The 24176-nt window shown below is 44.5% G+C and overlaps 1 protein-coding gene across 1 annotated transcript in view; it reads left to right on the top strand.

The window, feature by feature from the left end:
* The window catches only part of LOC139661530 (disks large homolog 1-like), a 139666-nt gene that overhangs the window by 70910 nt on the left and 44580 nt on the right, over window positions 1-24176 (top strand). The window contains exon 5 of the mRNA XM_071539985.1: window positions 17775-17939. Within this exon, the coding sequence (XP_071396086.1) occupies window positions 17775-17939 (165 nt within the window). The remainder of the gene's footprint in view (window positions 1-17774; window positions 17940-24176) is intronic.

Here is a 24176-nt window from a genome sequence, read left to right as displayed (position 1 = left end):
TTCACCTCCTCCCTCCTGCCCTCTGACCCCCTCTCTACTCTAATTTATTTACATACAGAATGGAAAGCTCTCTCTCTCTCTCTCTCTCTCTCTCTCTCTCTCTCTCTCTCTCTCTCTCTCTCTCTCTCTCTCTCTCTCTCTCTCTCTCAGAAACGATAGACAGTCTATCCATTTTCACAAACCAACACACTACAGTTCATCCATTCAAACCGTATATTGTGTTTTCATACCTAATAACCGATCATCTGATCAGTTATTGGGTATGAAAACACAATCACCTCTTCCTTCTTCTCCTCTTCCTCCTCCTCCTCCTCTTCCGCTGTCGCTGTGTTTGATTGGCAGGAATTTGACGTGAATAATATCCTGAATCATCAAAGTGTCTGGAACACTAGCTCCCCCTCCTCTCCTCCTCCTCCTCTCCTCCTCTCCTCTATACTCATCCACTCCTCTCCTCTCCTCCTCCTCCTCTATACTCCTCCTCTCCTCTCCTCCTCCTCCTCTATACTCCTCCTCTCCTCCTCCTCCTCCTTTCCTCTCCTCTCCTCTCCTCTTCCTCCTCTCCTCTCCCTCCTCCTCCTCCTCTCCACATCACTGACTCTGTCCTACATCCCTCTACCTTCCCTGAGGATACACCCCCACTCTCCGTCTATGTCTCTCTCTCTCTCTCTCTCTCTCCCCCCCTCGTTTCAGCGTTTCAGTCCTCCTCGTTTCCGATGAGTCATGTGACCGACCAACCTCGCTCTCTCTCTCTCTCTCTCTCTGTCTCTCTCCCTCTCTCTCTCTCTCTCTCTCTCTGTCTCTCTCCCTCTCTCTCTGTCTCTCTCTCTCTCTGTAGCAGTAGTGAATGTCTCTCTATCATCAGTCTCAGTGAGCAGTGTTCTGACAGGCAGCCTTCAGCCAGAGGAGCCCACACACACACACATACATGCACACACACATACACATGCACATAGATGCACACACACACACACACACTGGCCCTCCCCCCTCCCCCCTCCCCCTTCTCCCCAGCGACCAATCACACCCCCACAGAGGACAGCTTAACACACACACACTCAAAACACACACACATTAGCTTCCTCCCCTCTCTCTCTCTCTCTCTCTCTCTCACACACACTCGCTCGTCCCGGCTCTCGTCACTCTGTCAGTGTGTACTGACCGTCGCTGGAGAGAGAGAGAGAGAGAGAGAGCGAGCAAGAGATAGAGAGAGAGAGAGCAGGAGCGCAACAGGGAGAGGAGGAAAACGAGGGAGAGAGGAGTCGAGGCGAGCGCCCGAGAGGAGGTCAAGAGGGAGAGGAATATATTCTAACGGAAGAAGGAGGAGGAAGAGGAGGAGGAGGAAGAGGAGGAGGGGTCGGTGAAGAGGAGGAGGAGGAGTGGGGTGGGGTGGTGGGGGGGGGGGTCTCCCTGGATGAAGGAAGAGCTCTGGGAGTCGTTTCCTCCCCGCCGCGATGGAGCGACGCGAGGAATGAGGGCGGATGGTGAGAGCAGGGAGCAGCAGCAGCAGTGCAGGAGGAGGAGGAGACGGAGGTGGAGGAGAAGGAGGTGGTGCAGGAGCAGGAGCAGGAGGAGGTGCGGGGGGAGCCGGGCGGCGCGGCCGGAGCCGGCACCGCTCCCGCAGGAGGAGGCGCCTGTCGGCCGACCGCCCCGGCACCGACAAGATGTCCCCCGGCGGGAGGAACGTGGAGTGCTTCTCGCCCATGCTCTGCCACTGCAAGGTGGCCTGCACCAACAGCACCATCTCCCTCATGTTCGGCTGCAAGGTAAACCCAGCCTCGCTCACACCCAGACCTCCTCACCAAAAAAAAAAGTTGGGCTTTTTTTTTCACGTGGGCCGGTGCATGCTGGGGGATGGCGCGGTCACGTCGAGGTGAGGAGGGGGGGGGGGGTTTAGATCGCTCGTAAAAAGTGCTAGAAAGCGGAAATACAGCAGAAAACTCAAAGGAAACTCAGGCTTTTGGGGGGAAATCGCGTTACTTCAAACCCTATTAACACTTTAAGCAAACTATTCCATTAATCTGATTGTGGAAACGTCCCAACTGATTCAAGATCGTTCTTGAATCTTCACTTTCCCGGGCCGGCACTTTTGTGCTTGTGTTAAACATCTAGAAGGACGAAGCTCGGTGTAGATTTTTAATTTGTGTTCAGGAAAATGACTGTCTGTAAACATATTGCTAAACTTCCTCCTGCTCTCTATAGCTCACTGTTACCCATATATAGATTTAGATGTAGAGCTGCCAGTGTACAGATTGAAGGCAGTGTTTCCCTCCTACACAGTGTTACAGTGGAGGATATGAAGCCTCTGTGTTGCCTTCAGCAATGATGCTCACTACCAGAACATGGGACATTATAGCTGCATTAAAATGTACCTCTTAAATACAAAGAAGTGCAGTCTCAGTGCTTAGAATTGGCATTTTTCTTATGTGAATTATCCAAAGAAAAACATTTTTTTTTAGCTCTGCAGCCTAACCTAGAACCAGAACTGAGAACAGAACAGGGATGCATGTGGAACAGAAACTTCATTTTGACAAAAAGCAGAAATACAAACTGTGGGTCAGACAGAAAAACATAAACCCCTCGACACAGAGAACAAACAAAATCCAAATCACATTCTAGTCGGTTTGTGGTGCTGAGTCGTTTTCACGGAGCCTGTCAGACGACCGCTGAGGGGGAAAAATAAAAAAAACCCACGAGCCGCGCGTCACCGAGAGCCTGTGTTTACCGTTCCGGCCCGGCGTGACGCGATAGGCCGCCCCCCAGCCGCCCGTCAGCCCCGCTTCGGCGCACCGGCCAATCGGAGGGGGACCCGGTCGGGGCAGCGCTGGGCCGCGATTGGGCCCGGCGGAGAGCGTCAGCGGCAGGCTGGTGGGCACGTGCATGTGTGGCCGACATGTGCTGCGCAGGGAAACACCGCTGCAGCAGCTCAGACACACGGCACACCAGCCTCCGTCCACACTGCACACAGCACAGATACAGGCTGGGTGCCAGGAGAATCTCACCGTGTTTGACTCCAATCTCCCAAGATGATTTTCAGTTGTTTCATGGCGTTGGAGATTTTAATACCAAAAAAAAAAAAACGAGTTCTATGTTGATTTTGCCTGAGAAAATGCTGACAGTCTGATAATAAGCTTCCTACAGAGAAGATGAGGGTTGACTGTTTTATTTGCATGTAAACACCCAGGGACAGTCTGACCTGAACCTGATTAAGACCAGTCTCTGAACCCATCGTCTATCGATTAGACTCTGGGGGCGACGGCCAATATTTTGGGGGTTTCCGGTGTAGCCAGCGGACATCCGGGCCAAGACTTCCTCTTCTGTGTGCCGGTCATTGTTTACAGTCCGATTAGCAACTTGGAGAACGTTTCTCCACACAAAACACAAACATCCATACTTTCTGTAGGTGTTTTAGGTCCGGACGACATTTCGGCTAATCTCTATAAACAGATATCTGCATATGAGACGTCGTCTCTCAACTCCGACTCCATTCTCGCGTCTCAAGTTGGAATATGGAATATTCTATAAGCAACTCATGTAAACACTTTAATCGAAATGTTGTCTTATTTAGAATAAGGTCAATAGTCGGATTATTGCAGTCCATGTAAACGTAGTTATTGTCAAGCTCTGTGTAAACTGTATTTTAGAAAAGTGTTATTCATGGCTGAGGTACGGAAGTCTGTCTGCGGGTCACTTTTCTGACGTCTTGGACTCGTCTCGTTCTCACGTCTGTTTTGGCTCTGTCTCTGTCTCTGTTGGAAGTTGACTCGAGTTTTTTCCGCCTAGCTAAAAATTTGCACAGCAGCACAGTACAGTTTTTCTCCACCTGGTCCAGCTTTGTTTGTTTTCTCCCCAGCACTGCAAACAGTTTAAGGGATTTTGTCTGAATATTGTGTGGAACGGTCCTCAGACTTCTGTGCATTAATGAGTTGGATGTTTGGTACAAAGCTCCTGCAGGTCAGTTAAAAAAACATTTGGACATAACATTTTTACATTTGGAAAGACATGCACACTGTTTATTGCCTGTTTTGGTCTTGAGTAGGACTTCGACTTGACTTGGTCTTGATCCCGATTTGGTCTCGACCCCCTTTGGACTTGGTCTTGGAATTTACTTGACTGAATTGGTCTTTACTGCAGCCTTGGTGTTATACACATTAAGTTATTTGTATTCTACCGTTCAGCTCAGTATCGCACAGTTGGCAGTTTTTCACTCCATAACTCTACACATCCAGCCTTCAAAGAAAGCTCTTTGACTCTCAGATGAAACGGCCATTTATTGAGGTATTTTATCTTTGCGCTTCAGCTGGAATTCACTCGTTATCCCTGACAGACAGTGAAAGAGAACTGATGCGGCATCCAGAGAAATGCTCCTTGACTATTGATGTGATTTCTTTATATCCATTTAATCTCTCAGTAAACGAAACAAAACATAAGATTACATCCCTAAAGCGGATATTAATAGCTTCCCTGTGATGTCAGCGGAGTCGGTGTCACATTTTTCAAACGATGTTGATGACGTTTTGGAATGAAACTCTCATTTGACCTTTTCCCCCCCCACTAAGGCTGACAAACAGCCACACAGGCCCGGAGGGAATTACACCATCATATGGTCGGCTGGGTTGACCTCTGACCCCTCGCCACTGGAGCTGCTGGGATTAGAGCCGGCCTGTCTTTCCATGGATTGGGTTTTGATTGGTGTCCATTGTTAATCTGTGGGATCGGGAAGTTGACTCTTAAATCTTGGTGCAGCTAGACTCCGAGTCTGACCGGATCCACCTCGGTGTTTGTTAGATGGAGCTCCAGTCTGGTTTTCCTGCTGCTGTATGTTCTGCAGTATGACAGTTTGATCGCAACCGGTCTTAATTAAGTCCCATTGATCGGCCGATTGACTGCTTTCAGCACCACAAACTCAATAGATTGTGCCGGAAGTTATCCGTCGTAGCGCCATAAAACATTTAGTGAGTTGTTTTCATTTGCGAACGTGGATATTTCTCTCAGAGACTCAGCTCCAGTGAAGCCAAACTGACGTCTTTGAAAAGATCCCGGCTGTTCTGGTCCTGACTGAGGACGCATTCAGCCGGGGGAAGACCGTGTTTTTGAGTGAAACGCTCCTTTTCCGACACAACCCCGCCCCCCTCTCCGGCCGCTCATCTGGAATGATCCGATGTGCCGATTCAGAGTTTGTCGACCGCTGAGCTCCACGTGTCGAAACCAGATCTCATCTCCATTCACCTCCACAGCCGACTGCACCGTTTACCATTTACTGACTGGAACAAAACGACCAAACCGCCGGACACAGAGGAGTTTCAGCTGGACAGACAGACAGAGTCCTTACACAAAAACTGAATTCTGGATAGTCTATCTGGATAATCTTGAAATAAGCAAAGATAGGCCCACGCTCTGTTTCTCCTTATTTTAATTTTCTTTCTATTAAAGAAAGTAAAGAAAGTATGGACTATCTCTGTTTATTTCAAGTTGGAGAGGGAAGAAATTTCAGGCCACGAGTCTTGTTTTGTGGATTTAAATATTTAGAGAATATGGTGGTGTTTCATTAAGATCACATTATCATGCAGCATCAGCGATTTGTCTTCAAGATGTCTCAGTTCCATAGTTTTGGTGATGTCTCAGCTGGTGTGATTTAAATATTTGGATTAATATGGTGGTACTGAATATGAAGGGTTTACAAAATACTATATATCCGTTTTTAGGATTCGAAAAAAATCCTAAACTGAAGTTTATAAATCAATAGCTCTATAATCTATAGGATCCAGTCTGTGAAACTTCAGTAAGACTTCAGACGTCAGACTGTAAGACTTCAGTTGGCTCCAGTTCTTTTTTCTGTTTTTCTGTCTTTACTGTATTTCTTCATCAGCTCTCATTGTGAGAAGCAGGTTCAGTCAGTGAATTTCGTTCTGTCCGAACGCATCTGCACCCTGTCAAAGGCTTTTTCTGTCTTGTTCAGGATCCCACTTCTTCAGAAACACGACTCCCATTTCTTTCTTCGTAAATTTTCATTCACAAAAGTGTGGTCAGGCCCTTGGTATTTTGTTGAAGGATGTGATTAAGGAGGCATTCAGGGACATTTTTGCTCTGGGTTGCTGTTGTTCAGAAACACACCACACCAAATTTTAAAAACATTGTACACCGCTCTTAGTATTTTGATCTTTATTGAGACAGAAGGAGAGCTTGAGATGTGATCTTCCCCATTAATTTCTAATGGCAAATTACCGTTCCCTTCCTTTTTTCCCATCTTCCTTGTATTCCTCTTCAGCAGCACGTCCCTGAATCATCCAGAACCCCTCCTCCCCCTCCTCCTCCTCCTCCTCCTCCTCCTCTTCTTCCTCCTCCTCCTCCTGAACATCCTGCTACATCCGCTCGGTGGTGATGCTCCTATTTATAGCAGCTTTTGGCAGGCAGGAGTCGGCGCTGTGCCTCCGCCGGCCCGGCTCTCAGAGATGAAGAGGAGGAGGAGGAGGAGGAAGAGGCTCTCCAGGCTCTTCAGGCTGACAGTGTCATCACACTACTGGAAACCTCCCTGCCGCCTCCACGCTTATTCTCTCTCTCTCTCTCTACACTTACATTTTAGTCGTTTAGCTGTTTAGCTCTCATCCAGAGTGAGTGGGCAGGTTGTGGTTCAGTGTGTCTCGTGGCTGTGGGGATCGAACCTGTGACCGTCTGGTTACAGGACGCTCTCTCTGACTGCCTTGCTCTTTTGTCTTTGTTTCTAGTGAATTTGTTCCCTTTCTTTGTGATTTAATATCTGGCATTTGGTGAACGCTTGAGTAAAGACATTTTTAGCACGCATGGGCACAATGGGAATTGAACCCCTAACCCTGGCAGTCTTGGTGCCTTGCTCTATCCAATGAGCTAGAGAGGGAATTGAACCCCTAACCCTGGCAGTCTTGGTGCCTTGCTTTATCCATTAAGCTACAGAGGGAAATGAACCCCTAACCCTGGCAGTCTTCACTTTACGAATAGAGCTGCAGAGGGAATTGAACCCCTAATCCTGTCGGTCTTGGTGTCTTGCACTATCCATTGACCTACAGAGGGAATTGAACCCCTAACCCTGGCAGTCTTGGTGCCTTGCTCTACAGCTACAGAGGGAATTGAACCCCTAACCCTGGCAGTCTTGGTGCCTTGCTCTACAGCTACAGAGGGAATTGAACCCCTAACCCTGGCAGTCTTGGTGCCTTGCTCTACAGCTACAGAGGGAATTGAACCCCTAACCCTGGCAGTCTTCACTTTACGAATAGAGCTGCAGAGGGAATTGAACCCCTAACCCTGGCAGTCTTGGTGCCTTGCTCTATAGCTACAGAGGGAATTGAACCCCTAAGCCTGGCAGTCTTGGTGCCTTGCTCTATCCAATGAGCTAGAGAGGGAATTGAACCCCTAACCCTGGCAGTCTTGGTGCCTTGCTCTATCCAATGAGCTAGAGAGGGAATTGAACCCCTAACCCTGGCAGTCTTGGTGCCTTGCTCTACAGCTACAGAGGGAATTGAACCCCTAACCCTGGCAGGCTTGGTGCCTTGCTCTACAGCTACAGAGTGAATTGAACCCCTAACCCTGGCAGTCTCGGTGCCTTGCTCTACAGCTACAGAAGGAATTGAACCCCTAACCCTGGCAGTTTTGGTGCCTTGCTCTACAGCTACAGAGGGAATTGAACCCCTAACCCTGGCAGTTTTGGTGCCTTGCTCTACAGCTACAGAGGGAATTGAACCCCTAACCCTGGCAGTTTTGGTGCCTTGCTCTACAGCTACAGAGGGAATTGAACCCCTAACCCTGGCAGTCTTGGTGCCTTGCTTTATCCATTGACCTACAGAGGGAATTGAACCCCTAACCCTGGCAGTCTTGGTGCCTTGCTCTATAGCTACAGAGGGAATTGAACCCCTAAGCCTGGCAGTCTTGGTGCCTTGCTCTATCCAATGAGCTAGAGAGGGAATTGAACCCCTAACCCTGGCAGTCTTGGTGCCTTGCTCTATCCAATGAGCTAGAGAGGGAATTGAACCCCTAACCCTGGCAGTCTTGGTGCCTTGCTCTACAGCTACAGAGGGAATTGAACCCCTAACCCTGGCAGGCTCGGTGCCTTGCTCTACAGCTACAGAGTGAATTGAACCCCTAACCCTGGCAGTCTCGGTGCCTTGCTCTACAGCTACAGAAGGAATTGAACCCCTAACCCTGGCAGTTTTGGTGCCTTGCTCTACAGCTACAGAGGGAATTGAACCCCTAACCCTGGCAGTTTTGGTGCCTTGCTCTACAGCTACAGAGGGAATTGAACCCCTAACCCTGGCAGTCTCGGTGCCTTGCTCTACAGCTACAGAGGGAATTGAACCCCTAACCCTGGCAGGCTTGGTGCCTTGCTCCACAGTGAGGACCACTGCCAGTTTTCCAGTCTTTGTGTTCTGGTTGTTTTTCCTCTCGGTGTCGTGACGCCGGCGTTCGCCCGCAGCCTCCTGATGCTTCGCCATCTGCCTCTCTGTGGCCTGCAAAGTCCAACTACAACTGGTGTGTGTGTGTGTGTGTGTTCATCCAATGGGAACAATGGTGGCCTAAATATTAGAGAAACAGGTTTGTGACCTGAAGGTTGCTGGTTTGAGTCCCTGGACCAGCTGGGAAAATCAGGAAAGTGAATAATTTACATTTACATACAAGTCATTTAGCTGATGCTCTTATACAGAGTGACTTGAGTCAGCAGGTAGAGGTTCAGTGCCTTGCTCAAGGACACTCAGACTGGCCTTTTTGGGGGGGTTTTTTCAGATTTTTTTCCTATTAATAGTGATATTCGATGCCACGGAAAATCTGGCGATGTTCGTGAAATATCGTAATATTCGATAATATCAGATATCGGCCCAAGCCAAGTCAGCAGTGAAACGCGCTAACTAGCTTCCCAGTTGCCACAGAATTAAGCAGAGCAACCTCATCCCTTATTCATATCCATGGGAACAGTCAGCATGGTCGGAGCGTGCCTTTGACCAATCAGATTGCTTTTGTATAACCTTGGGCGTTCCCCTGTTAACGTGACCGGGAAACCCCTCCATCACTCCCAGAGCCTCCCGGATCTCCTGGTTGGCTGAACTCCTCTGCTCCTCCTCCTCTGCTCTCCCGTGTTAATCTGTGGCGTTCACCTCTGACATGGACGACCCCCCCCCGCTGTGCTGCGGTCATGGCAGCAATTAAACCGAGAAGCTCATCATGGATAATTACAGCAAAGCATGGCAGCGCTGCGGAGGAAGAGCTGTAAATGATCCAGTTAGTCTGTTGTCAGCTAGCTTAGCTTCTAACTAAACTCTCTGAAATGTTTCTAGGCGTGTCAGAATCAGAATCAGAATCAGAAATACTTTATTGATCCCCGAGGGGAAATTGGGTTACGTTGCAGTTGCTCACATTCTAGAAGAGAAATATATATATAAGCATAGAGAAATTATAAGAAAAATAGAAATAAGAAAATAAGAAATATGTAAAATATGTGCATTATACTACAATATATAACAACAATAATATAGAAATAAGAGAAATAAGAATTATGTACACATATGTGCATCATACTACAATATATACAACAGTGTAAATAATTAAATAATTATTGCACAGTTGAATTATTGCACAAAATTATTACTAGAATCCGTATTAGCTGACGCTCTTCTCCAGATTGACTTACAATGAACTCGATCTTCAATTCCTGGATCACCAACAACATGGAAAACAACCAGAACTAAGGAAGGGCCACAGCAGCCAGACAACAAATATTACTGTATGTAGTAACACTGCAGTGAAGGTGAAGCTACACACAACATCTTTATCTGGTGCTTCTTATAAAAGGAGAGACGACCATTATATCAGGAGTTTTTAGGCTGTAGTTTTTATTTATTCGTACCATAAAAAACAACGATAAAGACAAAACAAAACAAAACAAAAAAAACGAATGTGCCAGAGAGGTTTGAAACCCAACTGAGCTCATAAAATATACCTCACCAAGAAAATAAAATGATGTAATGTATACAATAGAAACAACAATAAACAAAACTCTTTTTTTTACTCTTTTTTTTTTTTTTTTTTTTTTTCTAGCAGTACATAGCAGAAGGCAAACGTGAGAAATAAAGTGTAAAATAGAATAAGAATAAATTAATAAAATGAATCAAATTAAATAACAGACACAGATCATAACAAACAGAAATATATAAACAAACGAGCAAACAAATAAATAAGAAAAATGTTATTTGTGAGGAAAGCATGTGCTGTTACGGAAATAACATGGTAATTAAAAAAGTAAAGACCAAACATTAAAGTGCCAGTACAATTGTGTCACCTACTCTAACAAAACTATTGATAGCACATAATTAACACAAACGGTGGTGTTTTAAAGGATAGTATATAACTGGTACAACATGGTAACACGGACTTTTTCCAAATTGGACATTTCGCATTTTGGCAGTGAACTCTTCATATAGATTCTGTAGACATGCTTGGTAATATCCAAACACAGCTTTACGTAGATGCAGCATGGAAGCTGGGCTACAAGATGAATAGATCCTTACAGCAGTGGTAAAAACCTCTGGAAGTGGAAAAGGCAGAAGGTCAAGCGACCCGACCTCTGTTCTGTCGTCTGATTGGTGGAACGTGAAAAGCAGCTTAGCCTTAGAAACAAGGCGTAGAATAGATTACACTCTGATTACTGGTGACAGCAGTGATGGGGAATACAACCAACTGTTCTTTTAAACAATTCATCGGCTCCTCCCTGGCCAAATATGGTGTAAATATCAGTGTGAATAAAGTGTCGGCTCTGGAGTCACTGTACAGTATTTTAGGTATGAAGCAAGTCGGACGCATCACGGCTCTTCTCAACATGTTGCTGCTGTCAGGAAATAAAACCATCTAACTGCGTTTTCGGTGTTTTTCTTGAACGGAAAATCTCATGATCCTTTGGCTTTGACTGTAGAATTTAAAAAACTACATGGATGCTGATGAGGACATGCGTGTTCTCCTCTTCCTTCCTGGAAAAATCAGCTTGGGCAGTTGTGTGGTTTTTGTCTCACAGCGATGAAGCTCTCTCTCATTGACTGAAGATATTTAGTCCGGCAGAGTTAAAGGAACCATGCTGGGTTCTTCACTGTGATGTGGCAGTTTATTTGAACAAATCAGAGGGTTCTTTGAGACATTATGGTTCTGTGTGGAACAGCCATATTGAAACTCTCAGAACACCTGTGGAAATTGGAAATAGTGTTCTCAGATGCCAAAAGTACAGTTCAATATTTTTGTCCCTAAAATCATTAAAACTAATAATTGCAGAGGTGTGACCAAGTCATCTTTGCTCCAGTCCCAAGTCAGTCTCAAGTCTTGAGGCACAAGTCTCAAGTCAAGTCTCAAGTCTAAATGTAGAACAGCAAGTCAAGTCAGAACAAATCAAGAGTCCGGTATCAATTTAATATCTTAAAGAAAACTAAATATCTAGGACTTTTCAATGCAATATGGTTTTAATAGGATAAAAACTTGGTAAGAGCATCATGAGTTTGATTTCTAGAATCAGCTTCAACTTCAATAAATTCAATCATTCCATACAAATTCAGAAAACAGAATTTAAATTCAGTCGTCTGCTGGAACAAATCTCATCACTTTCAATCTAAGTCATTTACACAAACACAAGATCTCAAGTCAAGACTTTAGAAACCTTTTCAAGTCATCAGAGTACAAGTCAGAGTCAAGTCCCAAGTCACCAGAACCCAAGTCAAGTCCCAAGTCACCAGAACCCAAGTCACCAGAACCCAAGTCAAGTCTTCTCTTCATGCATCAAGTCAAGTCTCAAGCGATTAAAACTCAAGTCTGACTCAAGAATAGTTGTGATCAGAAAACCAAGCAGAGTGATATGGATTCTCATGTTAGCCCTAACAGGTGTGAGGTGTAGCCGTCCTTCCTCAGTTTCTCAGACTCGTCTTTCTGTCCAGAAGTGTCCAGCAGCAGCCTCTCTGCCTCTCTGCCTCTCTGCCTCTCTGCCTCTCTGTGATTTGTGGCTGCAGGTTGCCTCTGCTGCTCTCTGGTTCCAACACGACCGCTTCTCCGTCCAGATGTCAGTATTCAGCACACAGAGCTTCACGGCCGTTCCATTACCTCCATATCTTTAATGTTTCATTAGATTAACACCTCTAAAATACATCGGCCGGCTCTTCCCGCACTCGGGGGGGGCCGGTGCAGGTTTGGCAGGTGGCGCCGTCCTTCATGAATTAACCGAATGTGAAGTGTGCGGGCTGGCAGCTCTCCGCCCCTCGGCCTGACGGATGGAGCTGTTGCCCTTCAGTCTGCTGGCTGCTCCGGCCGGACGCTGGCTGGAGGAGTCCGCTTCCAGAATGAGACGTCCGCCGTTAGAAAACACCTCCAACAAACTGATTGATAACACAAGTAAAACCGAACGATGGCACTTGGTAAAGGACAGTGGATGGCTTCGGTCCTCGGTCCATTAAATCAGAATACTTAAATCTGAATGATGGTGAGTGATGAACTGCAGGTGTGGATGTATAGTGTTTTTGGAAATGAACTCCTATAATCCTATATAATCTTGACAGTTTTGCACAGTCATTTTGTTGGATGACATTTAAAACATTTCAGCCCATTAGTGTGAATTGGCAGTAGGTTCTCTGACAGCCCGTCTGTACTGTATGTTCAGGTTAAAGCTGTGACTAACGCTCTGCAGGAGCAAGAACAGCTAATTTTACCTGGACCTGCTGCTGCTGCTCTGTGCATGATGATTGACTATTCATGAACTTTTGCTCTAAAAATGAAAATGTCTGATCAAAAAGAATGAAGTGAATTGATTTTTTTGATTTTTTCTTTAAATCAGGCAAAAATAACAATATAACACTAAACACACAAAAACAGAACAGAAACATAACAAACATGTATAAATGTCAGGAAAGAAAAAAAAAATACTGTGTACATAGCAACTGTAGAACTAAACATTAACTATACAGAGTGAAGGCCACAGCCCAGTTATGAATTTAAAAGAAATAGATAAAGTATGAGTGATATATGCAAATACATGAATAAACATATATATTCATATACATATATAAACATACATATATAGTAACATAATAAAATAATATATTTTAAGCTCAGTGGATTGATTTGATCAGTGCATTGTGTGAAACTCTGTAGTCTCTGAAGACTAAAACATAAATAAAATCACTTTATCCTCCAACTAGACTAAAGCAACAGAAGCAGCTCTGTGGCTTCCAGAAAAGTCCATGTTTGTACTTTAGACAGACTGACGTCGCTAGGAGACGGCTCTCCTCCGAGGCGACCCGCCCGTCACGGGACCCGGACCGCTCGGCCTCCGGCCTCCCGGCTCGGCGAGGAGCTCGGAGCCACCGATCCGTCCTCCGACCCGCGAAGCGTTCAGACGATCCGTAATCCTGTTAGGAATCAGACCGAAGTCCCTTTGAAGTCGCTGCTGAAACTTTGGTGGTTTCACTGCTGATCTGTCCTGCTGTCTGAGGAGAACTCAGACTGAATGGAAGCAGGATGAACGGTGTTATTCAAAATAGGGCTGGGCAATATATCGATATATCAATATCGCGATATGAGACTAGATATCGTCTTAGAATTTGGATATCGTAATATGGTGATATGGCATAAGTGTCTTTTCCTGGTTTTAAAGTCTGCATTACAGTAAAGTGATGTCATTTTCTGAACTTACCAGACTGTTCTAGCTGTTCTATTATTTGCCTTTACCCACTTAGTCATTATATCCACATTACTGATGATTATTTATCAAAAATCTCATTGTGTAAATATTTGATGAAAGCATCAATAGTCATCCCTACAATATTGTCGCAATATCGATATTGAGGTATTTGGTTAAAAATATTGTGATATTTGATTTTGTCCATATCGCCCAGCTCTACTTACAACTGAACATTTAGCCCACTTTGTAGAAAATACCGAGATATATATCGTGTATCACCATTCAACCTAAAAATACCAAGATATGATTTTTGGTCCATATCGCCCAGCCCTACCCTGCCAGCGGTGGCTAGGAGACGGCTCTCCTCTGAGGCGACCCGCCCGTCACGGGAGCTTGGAGCCACCGATCCGTAATCCTGTTAGGAATCAGACCGAAGTCCCTTTGAAGTCGCTGCTGAAACTTTGGTGGTTTCACTGCTGATCTGTCCTGCTGTCTGAGGAGAACTCACACTGAATGGAAGCAGGATGAACGGTGTTATTCAAAAGCAAATCCAAAACATTTGTTATAGGGGATATTCCCAAAATGACATTTCATTCTACAATTTGTCTGATATTGTCATTAAGAACGGTGTTACCGTATTTCCTCTAATAGTGGCCGGTAGTCAATTAAAAGCCGTCGTCTCCGATAATGTCCGGGGCCGCGGTCGACACGAACAAATAAAGGCCGGCCCCAAATACAGGCCGGGGAAAAAAACAAAGGAAAAAAACAACAGTGGATCCCGGTAAACTCCTGGTGCCTGTCATATAATGTAACTGTAGTTTGTAGTAACGTACAAGTGCCACAAGATGGCGGTATGCCACAAGACGGCTCGGCCGGCGGAAGTCTCCGGAGCGTGCCGTCGTCGATTACCGTAATTATCGGTAATGCGTCGCAGTAACAAAAAAACGGCAACAGTTTTTTTTTCTTCCCCTTCCTCATGTAGTCGTTTTATCATTGTATCTAATAGTGGAGAAAATGTGAATTGTGAAACTCCTCCTGGTTTGCTGTAGTTTACTCATCATGTGACTCTACAAGCCGTTTTGATTGGCGGCCCTCAGTGACATCACTCAGGACGGACTGGGTGAAGCCCCTCCCACTCACCCAGCCTCATTTTCTAGTCCGACCCTCAGATGAGGCGGCCAATCAGAGCAGAGGAGCGTAAACATAAAATCAGTGCCCAGCCTGTTTGCTGAGAGGCTGAAACGCTACAAAAACTGGATTTAGGTGTTTTTTGTTTTGTTTTTCGCTGTACATTTCACAAATATTTTTTAAAGAAGACAGAGAACTGTGTTAAATTGATAAAGAGTAAAATATGTGAGCCAGTGGTGAAGACACACTGCAAAACAAACCACTTTTCTGTCTTCATTTCTTTTCTGACTTCTTCCAGGCCTGTTTTTGTTTGGTTTTGAGTATTTGTTTTATGAATTTGTTTATTAATTTACACCAGAAATCATGAATGGAAACACACTTTAACAGTAACTTTAGTTTTCAGATTATCTGACTGTGTTTTTCCACCTCCTGCCTGGATGTGAGGCAGATTTAACACCGCTGGGTCGCCTCCCTCTCATCAATGAATCACTCCCCTCACCTTACTGAGGATGGGGTGGGGGGGGAGAGGAGGTGGGGGGGGGGGGGGTTTGGGGGTTAGTCTCTGTGCTGAGCCGATGAACCCGTTGCCTTGGAAACTGCATCTGCGCCGTTGTCTCCATCGGCATCGGTTAATAAAGCGTACCTGACACAGTAGAGTCATCGCTGGCTCATCCCCACCAGGGACAGCGGGATTTGATTTGTATATTTTTATTTCTCATTGCAGCTGTGTGTGTGTGTGTGTGTGTGTGTGTGTGTGTGTGTGGGGCTGGTGCAGTAGGTTAGAGCTGCTGTGGGGATCAAACCTGTGACCTTTTGGTCGCAGGACGCTGTCTCTACCCACAGAGAAGCCTCAGGCTGCTGCTGCTGGTTTTTAATATCACAGCTTTGTCAATTATTCTCCAGGAGTAACTCTGCATTCTTCCATTGTTTTGGTTCTTTTTATTTAAATCCATGAAGCTGCGACAAATCTGTTGCTGCTGTCCAATAAAACAGAATTTTTTTTTTTTTTTGTGAAGAGATCTCAGGATGAAGATGAATTAAAGGGGAATATCACTCAATTTGAGGATTGTTATGTAATTCCAGCAGGGATGGGACAATATATTGAAATACAAAAATGTGACAATACGTATCATAGGTCAGAAAAATGAATCGTGATATTAGCTGAAAAGTGAAGTGAGGGAGAACTGGACTGAAGCTCATATTCAGCTTCTTCTTCATGTGTTCTGACCTGGTGTGAAGAGCAGAGAGGGGAAGTTATGGCAAACAGCACGGACAAATCTGTAGTTAAAGTTTCTGATCTGCTCCCTGTCTGCCAGGATCTCTAACCTGCAGGACGACAGGTTCAAACTCTGTCCAATAAACAAGCTGCTTGTGAGTCATGTGACTTTTGTTTACAAGTTCTGGTTGGCTTGTATTCGGACAGAGTGAACCTGAACGAAACGATACATCAGTCACTTCTTTTAAATCACTTCTTAAAACCCATTTTTATAGACTTGCTTTAATGTGATGTCGTCTTTTTATCGTCTTTTTATCTTTTATTGGCTTTTTATTATCTCTTTATAAGCTTTTTATCATTTTTTATCATCTTTGTATTGTCTTTTTACGTCTTTTATCTTTTGTCTTAACTCTATATTAATTTTATCTTACTTTTATTCTATTATTTTATTTAGTTTGGTTTTCATCCTACGATTATACCACTATTTACTTGAATGTTTGCTCTTTTCCACCTCTGTCCTCCTATGAATTTAATCCCTGTTTATTATTGTTTTATTGCCTTTTAAATTCATAATTTGAGTATTCTGCTTTTATTTTGTCTGTCAAAGCACTCTGTTTTAAAGGTGCTATATAAATAAAGTTATTATTATTAGTAGTATAAAATGTTACATGAACTTTTTAAGAAACCAAACTGTAGGTGTGATGGAAGAGTTGCAGACTGTAGGAATAACATGAATTCTTAAATTAAGTCAAATTCCCTTTTAAGCGAAACAGAGCCAGACTTGACATGCTTATTGATGAGTTATTGAATTATTGATGAACTCTGTGTTGTTGTTGTCTCAGCAGAAAGCTAATACTGGATGTGGTCTGGATATCACATGTCACATGCCCAGACTTTATGGTTAGCAGGTTGATAACGGCGCCACACTTTCAGCTTCACCGCCCACTGAAACCAAGTGTGGAGGTTGGTCTGGCTATGTGAGGCTAGAAGAAGTGTAATTGGCTGCTGAGGCCAAAAAAATGTATTGATTGATATTTTGATTAGAAGTTGGTTGTGGTCCAGTGACTTCATGGAGTTCATGGTCTTTCTGGACGTTAGAGGAGCTGCTGCTGCTTCAGGATCGGCTTCAACATTCACCTGAGGGTTCGGCTGCTTGGTCTGAACCAGTGATTCTCAACCTTTTTCAAATCAAGGACCCCTAATTTAATCCACATTAGGCCCATGGACCCCCATTTGATGAGATTTTGTCTTTCTGTCCCAAATCTGAAAATATTTTTATTGTCAGATATGATTTTGTGCAGAATTGCATGACTATCTGTATTGTAGGTAGAGAGATAACAGTGAAACTATGATCAAAGCAGTCATTCTGCATTCTCTATTTGTGTTAACTTATTCTAAATGAAATAATGAAGTTAACAATTTATCAATTTGCTGGGCACCCCCTGGAACCCTCTCAAGGACCCCTGGTGGTCCCCGGACCCCACGTTGAGAACCACTGTTCTAAACACAAAAACGCCAATTTTTGAGTCGTCAGATTTCACCAAACGCCTTGAAAGTCATTGAAGATGTGGACGTCCAGGTGAGGGTCTGAGCTCTGGACGGACGAGGAGTAAACAGGAAGGGGGTTCAGCGTCCTTCCTGCAGCCGCTGAGGGACAGGTCGTCTGTTTGGGGTATCGAACCTGTGGGCTTTAACGTACAGGACGGTCTGTCTAACGGGGCGTGTTGCTGACCTGTCCCTCCCTGTCTCTCTCTCTCTCTGCAGAAGTACAGGCACCACGATGAGGACTCGTCCCCGCAGGAGCAGAGCTCGCCCCAGCTGACGGACGAGGCGGGGGGGCCGGAGCTGGTCCAGGTGGCGGAGAAGAACCTGTCCCAGATCGAGAACGTCCACGGATACGTGTCCCACGCCCACATCTCGCCCATGAAGGTACGGGCCGGGGGACAGCCGGGGGACGGGTCTGTGTTCTGTCTGTCTGTCCTGCTCTCTTTCTCTACAGCCTTCTCTGTGTCTTTCTCTGAAAAGAGTGTCTCTCGGTCTGTCTCTCTTTATCGGTCTGTCTCTCTTTATCTGTCTGTCTCTCTTTGTCTGTCTGTCTTTCTTTGTCTGTCTGTCTTTCTTTGTCTGTCTGTCTCTCTTTATCTCTCTGTCTCTTTATCTGTCTGTCTCTCTTTGTCTGTCTCTTTATCTCTGTCTCTCTTTATCTCTGTCTCTCTTTATCCGTCTGTCTCTCTTTATCTGTCTGTCTCTCTCTTTGTCTGTCTCTCTCTCTTTATCCGTCTCTCTCTCTCTTTACCTGTCTGTCTCTCTTTATCTGTCTGTCTCTCTTTATCTGTCTGTCTCTCTTTATCCGTCTGTCTCTCTTTATCTGTCTGTCTCTCTCTTTGTCTGTCTCTCTCTCTTTATCCGTCTCTCTCTCTCTTTACCTGTCTGTCTCTCTTTATCCGTCTGTCTCTCTTTATCTGTCTGTCTCTCTCTTTGTCTGTCTCTCTCTCTTTATCCGTCTCTCTCTCTCTTTGTCTGTCTCTCTCTCTTTACCTGTCTGTCTCTCTTTATCTGTCTGTCTCTCTTTATCCGTCTGTCTCTCTTTCTGTCTGTCTCTCTTTATCAGTCACTCTCTTTGTCTGTCTCTCTTTATCTCTGTGTCCCGTTGTCTGTCTCTCTTTACCCGTCTGTCTCTATTTATCTGTCTGTCTCTCTTTACCACTCAAAAGCCAGTAAAGGCATATCTATCTATCTGTCTGTCTCTTTCTCTCTCTCTCTCTCTCTCCCTGTATGTCTTTCTCGCTGTCTGTCTCTCTCTCTATACATTTATATCTTTCTGTCTCACTGTCTATGTCTCTGTTAGTCTCTCTCTCTCTGTTTGTCTCTCTCTCTCTCTCACCCTCACTGTCTGTCTCTCAGGGTCTGTCTCGCTGTCTGTCTGTCTCTCTCTATACATTTATATGTCTTCCTGTCTGTCTCTCTCTCTCTGTCTGTCTCTCTCTCAGTCAATACACATTCACACAAACAAATTCACTTTCAATTCAGTCGATTCAGGAAGTGGATTTTCCTTTTAAAAATCCCAAATTTCCCAAATCATTTCCTTATAAAAGTTCACATTTTCTATCCTGAAGGAAATGATGAGAATGAAAACTGTTTCATGAGCCAATGAACGGCAGTTTTACATTCTATTCTGAGTTGAATTGACAGTGAATTAACTGTCACCTTCTCACACACACACACACACACACACACACACACACACACACACACACACACACACACACACAGGGAGGATGAGAGGGCTGTTGCTTGTCCATGTGGCCTTCATGTGCTTCATTAAAACATTAAGCTGCTCTGAAACACATACATGTTCCCCCACTCATACATGTGTCCTGTCACGGTCTCATCACACACACACACACACACACACACACACACACACCGCCAAGTTCCTCCAATCAGGTTGCTGCTTGGCTCGTTGAGCTTCATCACCGCCGTCCAATCTTCAACTTTTTAACTTTCATGAACTTCTTTGCGGATGATAAATGTTCGGTAAATGAAGGTAAAAGGTTTAACATCACGGGGAAAACACGCGTGTTCGCTGGAAACTCAAAAACACGGTCGCGCTCCGTGTGTTTCGTTTCTCGCTCAGGTATCCGCAGGTCCTTAAAAAGTCTGAAAAAGTCTAAATTTAAGACTTTAAAAAGTATTAAAATGTGTTAAATTCAGTTATCAGAAGGTCTGAAACTGTAGATATCTTGTGACTTACTGACCCTTTGGTGCTTGAAACCTGTTAGAAACCCTTTGTGGGATCTGAAAAACACATGGGTGTCAATGACAAAATAAGCGGTTTTTGCTTCACTTTTTAAAAACTCACTTTGTTTTACAGTTTATTCCAATTTTGTGTTATTCCACAGAACTAGTACAAGAAAACTATGAAAAATTCCCACTAATCACCACTAGGAGGCTGAGGTGGTTGTTTTTGCCCAGTCGGCAGCTCGTATTTACGGGAAATCAGGTCTGGCGTGAACGCAGCGTTAAATATTTCATTGGAGCTGGAGTGTGTGGAGTCAGGTCAGGTCAGGTCAGGTCAGGTCAGGTCCGGTCCGGTCGCTCCCTGGTCCACCTGCTGTGTTCAGGCCGTCTGCAGGTCTTGAAGCAGCAGACGGACGGACTCCGGCCTCCGGCCTCCAGGAAGCACAGCCTGCTGGATCTGGGCTTGCCTCCCAGTCCGTGTCCTGGTCTTCCTGGTCCTGCGGTCCTCCCTGCTGCTCTGTTGTACCGTCGGCTGTTTCCTGTCTGGAGCGTTGGATCAGTGGTTTCTGTGTTTCTTCACCAACATGGCTGACGTTCTTCCTCTTCAGCAGGTTATAGATCGGTTCTCACCATTGGCAGCAATGTCAAGAAGCAACTGTCTGTGATCAATGATTTAGTGTTTCCTCTTTCAAATATTTTTTATTGAGCCAAAGATTCTTATACATACAGTATATTATTGTGTCAATGCTTATTTTCATTTATGTGAATAAATTAATAAAATTATATTTATGTATCTTCACAGATACAAAACATATGATACAAAAAATATAGGATGGTTTCTTGAGATTTGGAACAATATCAAAAAACAAACAAACCAAAAAGAGAAAGGGAAATTAAAAGTAAAGAAATAGGTCACATTTATCTTCCCTATCTACCCAAGCCTTTCCCGTTTCCTGGTCCTCTACCCTTCACTCACCCATTTACTCATTAAATAAAATATGACACAGTGTGTAAGTGTAGGCTACAACTTCGTAACTTCTATGTGCAAGGTATGATATGAGGGGTTTCCAGATCATATTATATTGTGAGAGTCTGCCCTTTAATACATATCTTATCCTTTCCAAATGTAATGTACTGGTCAGATCACAGGCCACATTTTGGAGGTAGGAACCGTTGTTTCTTTCCATGACATAAGTAGTAATTTTTTTGCTGTGATGAGGCAGTAAGAGGATCTGATTTAGTGTTTCAACATAGATTATAACACAACACAGCTGTGAACTGGATCGATTAAAGGATGGGCCTGCCTAGTATTTGTTTGCGGTGCTAAACCAAACTCATATAGTTCCAACATCAAATAACACTGTAATGTAATATAATGTAAAAGTAAATGTAATGTAAAAATAAACTTAAACAGGCAGCACACACAGAGCTTCAGGCCGAAGTTCACTAATCTCAATTTTACCAATTTATTTTAACGTTTCGGCCTGGTGAAAAGCCACTAGGCCCAAACGTTAGCATGTTCGTGGACATGGTGAAATTAACATGAGTGAACCTGGTCCTGAAGGTCTGTGTGTGCTGCCTGTTGACCTTTGGGGTGTTTGATGTTGGACCTACACAGCTGACATGTTGTCAGACCACTGAAACACTATAAAACACAGATTTGACTGAGGCTCACCACATGCTAACTGGCTAACCGATAGGACCCTGGTAACTTAGGACCCTGGTAACTTAGGACCCTGGTAACATAGGACCCTGGTAACATAGGACCCTGGTACCTTAGGACCCTGGTAACTTAGTACCCTGGGAACGTAGGACCCTGGTACCTTAGGACCCTGGTAACTTAGGACCCTGGGAACATAGGACCTTGGGAACATAGGACCCTGGTAACATAGGACCCTGGGAACATAGGACCTTGGGAACATTGGACCCTGGTAACATAGGACCCTGGGAACATAGGACCCTGGGAACATAGGACCCTGGGAACATAGGACCTTGGGAACATAGGACCCTGGTAACATAGGACCCTGGGAACATAGGACCCTGGGAACATAGGACCCTGGGAACATAGGACCCTGGGAACATAGGACCTTGGGAACATAGGACTCCCGGTAATTTGTGTGCCGTTATCATTTTTGTGACCCTCAATCAAATCACTGACAACAGAAACAGAAAGATAAATCACTGACATGTGACTGACAGACAGAAAGTTCTGATCTGAACCCGACAGAGAAGAAGAGGAAGAACGTCAGCCATGTTGGTGGAAAGCTGTCTGTCTGTCTGTCTGTCTGTCTGTCTCTCTCTCTCTCTCTCTGTCTGTCTGTATGCCTGTCTGTCTGTCTGTCTCTCTCTCTCTCTCTGTATGCCTGTCTGTCTGTCTGTCTGTCTGTCTCTCTCTGTCTGTCTGTCTGTCCTGAAGCCGTCTGCCATCACCCAGACAGCTGTGACCTGCAGCTCAGGTCGGCTCTCCGAAGCCCCCCCCCCCCCCCCCCCCCCTCTGTCCGGCGGCCCGTTACTTCCAGCTGATCAGTGGTGCGGCGTGTGTGTGTGTGTGTGTGTGTGTGTGTGTCGCTGTAGCAAAAACAAAATCAGTTTCCGTACCCGCCTCCTCCTCCTCTGTGTTTTGAGTTGATTAATCCGATCCGCCGATTAGCTGAGATTTGATATTTCACGCGGGTTTAAACCTTTTCACGCCGCTGTGGTCATGGTAACGGAGTACATGAGATCAGATCAGCGGCGGGTAAACAGGCCTGATGCGTTTGGACCGGTAAACACAGCCGAGGCTTCGGTGGAGCGGCTCTGCCACCGTGTGGCGGCACCGGCTGCTGACACCTGCTCACATAAAAGAGACAGAAATACAGAGACATTCTGGGAGGAAAAAAATTATTACCTGAAGTCCATCGTTCAGTGAAATCTAGAGGACCAGGGGCCGGATTCACAAAACCTTCTTAAGAAAAAAAAATCTTCTCAAGTGCCATTTTTTTCTTAACTTTAGTCTTTAAATAGGGAAAAATGCTATTCTCAAAAACAGTTCTTATATATTTTCTTGACTTTCTTCTTATGTTTCTTCCTAAGAAAAAACTTAGGAATAAATGGTATTCTTGAAATGAAAGTTCTCAAATTTGTTCTTGATTTTTTCCTTAACTTTAAGACGGCCCTTCACCTGTCTTAAAACTCCTACAGTGAAAAGGTAAGCCTCTAATATCATATATTTAAACACATTTTAGACAAGTAGGTTATAGTTCAAAGTCTTCATAGGTTCCCCTACACCTAACATTAAGATGAACATTTATTGTAAAGCTTTATTTGGTGTAGTGTGCACTTAAGAGCCTTCTTAAGAACTTCCTAAAATTTCCTCTTATGTCATTACTTAATATCCATCTTAAGAACACATTGGTGAATCCGGCCCCAGGTCTGTAAAAGTGTCTCATTTGGACAAACAAGGACTTCACTTTCCTACTATCCTTTAAAAAGTATCATCATATGGCTTAATGTTGTTGTGTGAATTATTTTATAACAGTAAGTGTAATGTTTTAATGTCTGATAAACCTCAGAATGAGGCTTGAAGACACAGACACATGTATTGTGAAGCAGCCTGGTCAGTAGCTGTAACGCTTTAATTTCAGATTGCAGAAACGCTCACAGTTAATGGAATAATCTTTTAAAATCTTGGTGTATTTTGTTCTTTCTGCCTGGATATTATGGTTGATTTTGAAGTCTGTTATTTGGCCGTAAACTGCAGCACTGTTCCTAGTCTTACCTTTATAATCATAACAGCATTATTTCTGGTACTGCTTGTTCTGTAGTGCTAGTTTAGGAAGAAGTTTTACTGGTATCCCTCTGGTGTAAATCAGAGGTATTTGGCCTGATGGTGTGTGTGTGTGTGTCATTATACCCAGACAGAGGTGAGTTTACTCTGTTTACATGTATATACCTTTCACTACACTACACACTACACACTACACTAAAATACCAAAACTGGAGTGTATTTAGTTTGGATTTTAGAGCTCAACTCTCACTGTGATCCATCCTCCTCATCACGTCTGTCCTGGGCGGTGATGGCAGCTCGCTCCCGTCCCATGTCCTCCACAAGATGACTTTCAGGTTGTAGTTCTGACAAAAGTAGACGTTTCCTCAAGATTTCCCAACATTTTGGGCGTCCTAGTGGCTCGGTGGTCTGAGGTGTGTGCCACATAAACACAACATCCTGGGTTCGAATCCGGCCCAGGACCTTTGTCTCTCTTCTAATCGCTACTCTCTATCTCTACTGTAAAAAAAACCTATTAAAATAAAGGCAAAAAGCCTAAAAAATCGAAATAATCTTTAAAAAAAACCCAAAGATATTAGATAACTGACATTTTATCTGTAAATTGTAGATGTTTTAGATATCTGATGCAGATCTGGCAAAATGAACACACCTCAGGCAGT

The sequence above is a fragment of the Centroberyx affinis genome, unplaced genomic scaffold (assembly GCF_046629955.1).
Source record: "Centroberyx affinis isolate AG114_WGS23_722 - 3 ecotype Tasmania unplaced genomic scaffold, CSIRO-AGI_Caff_v1 ptg003542l_1, whole genome shotgun sequence".
NCBI lineage: Eukaryota > Metazoa > Chordata > Actinopteri > Beryciformes > Berycidae > Centroberyx > Centroberyx affinis.
Note: the sequence above shows the minus strand (reverse complement) of the source record. Positions and strands in the feature narration are given on the sequence as shown.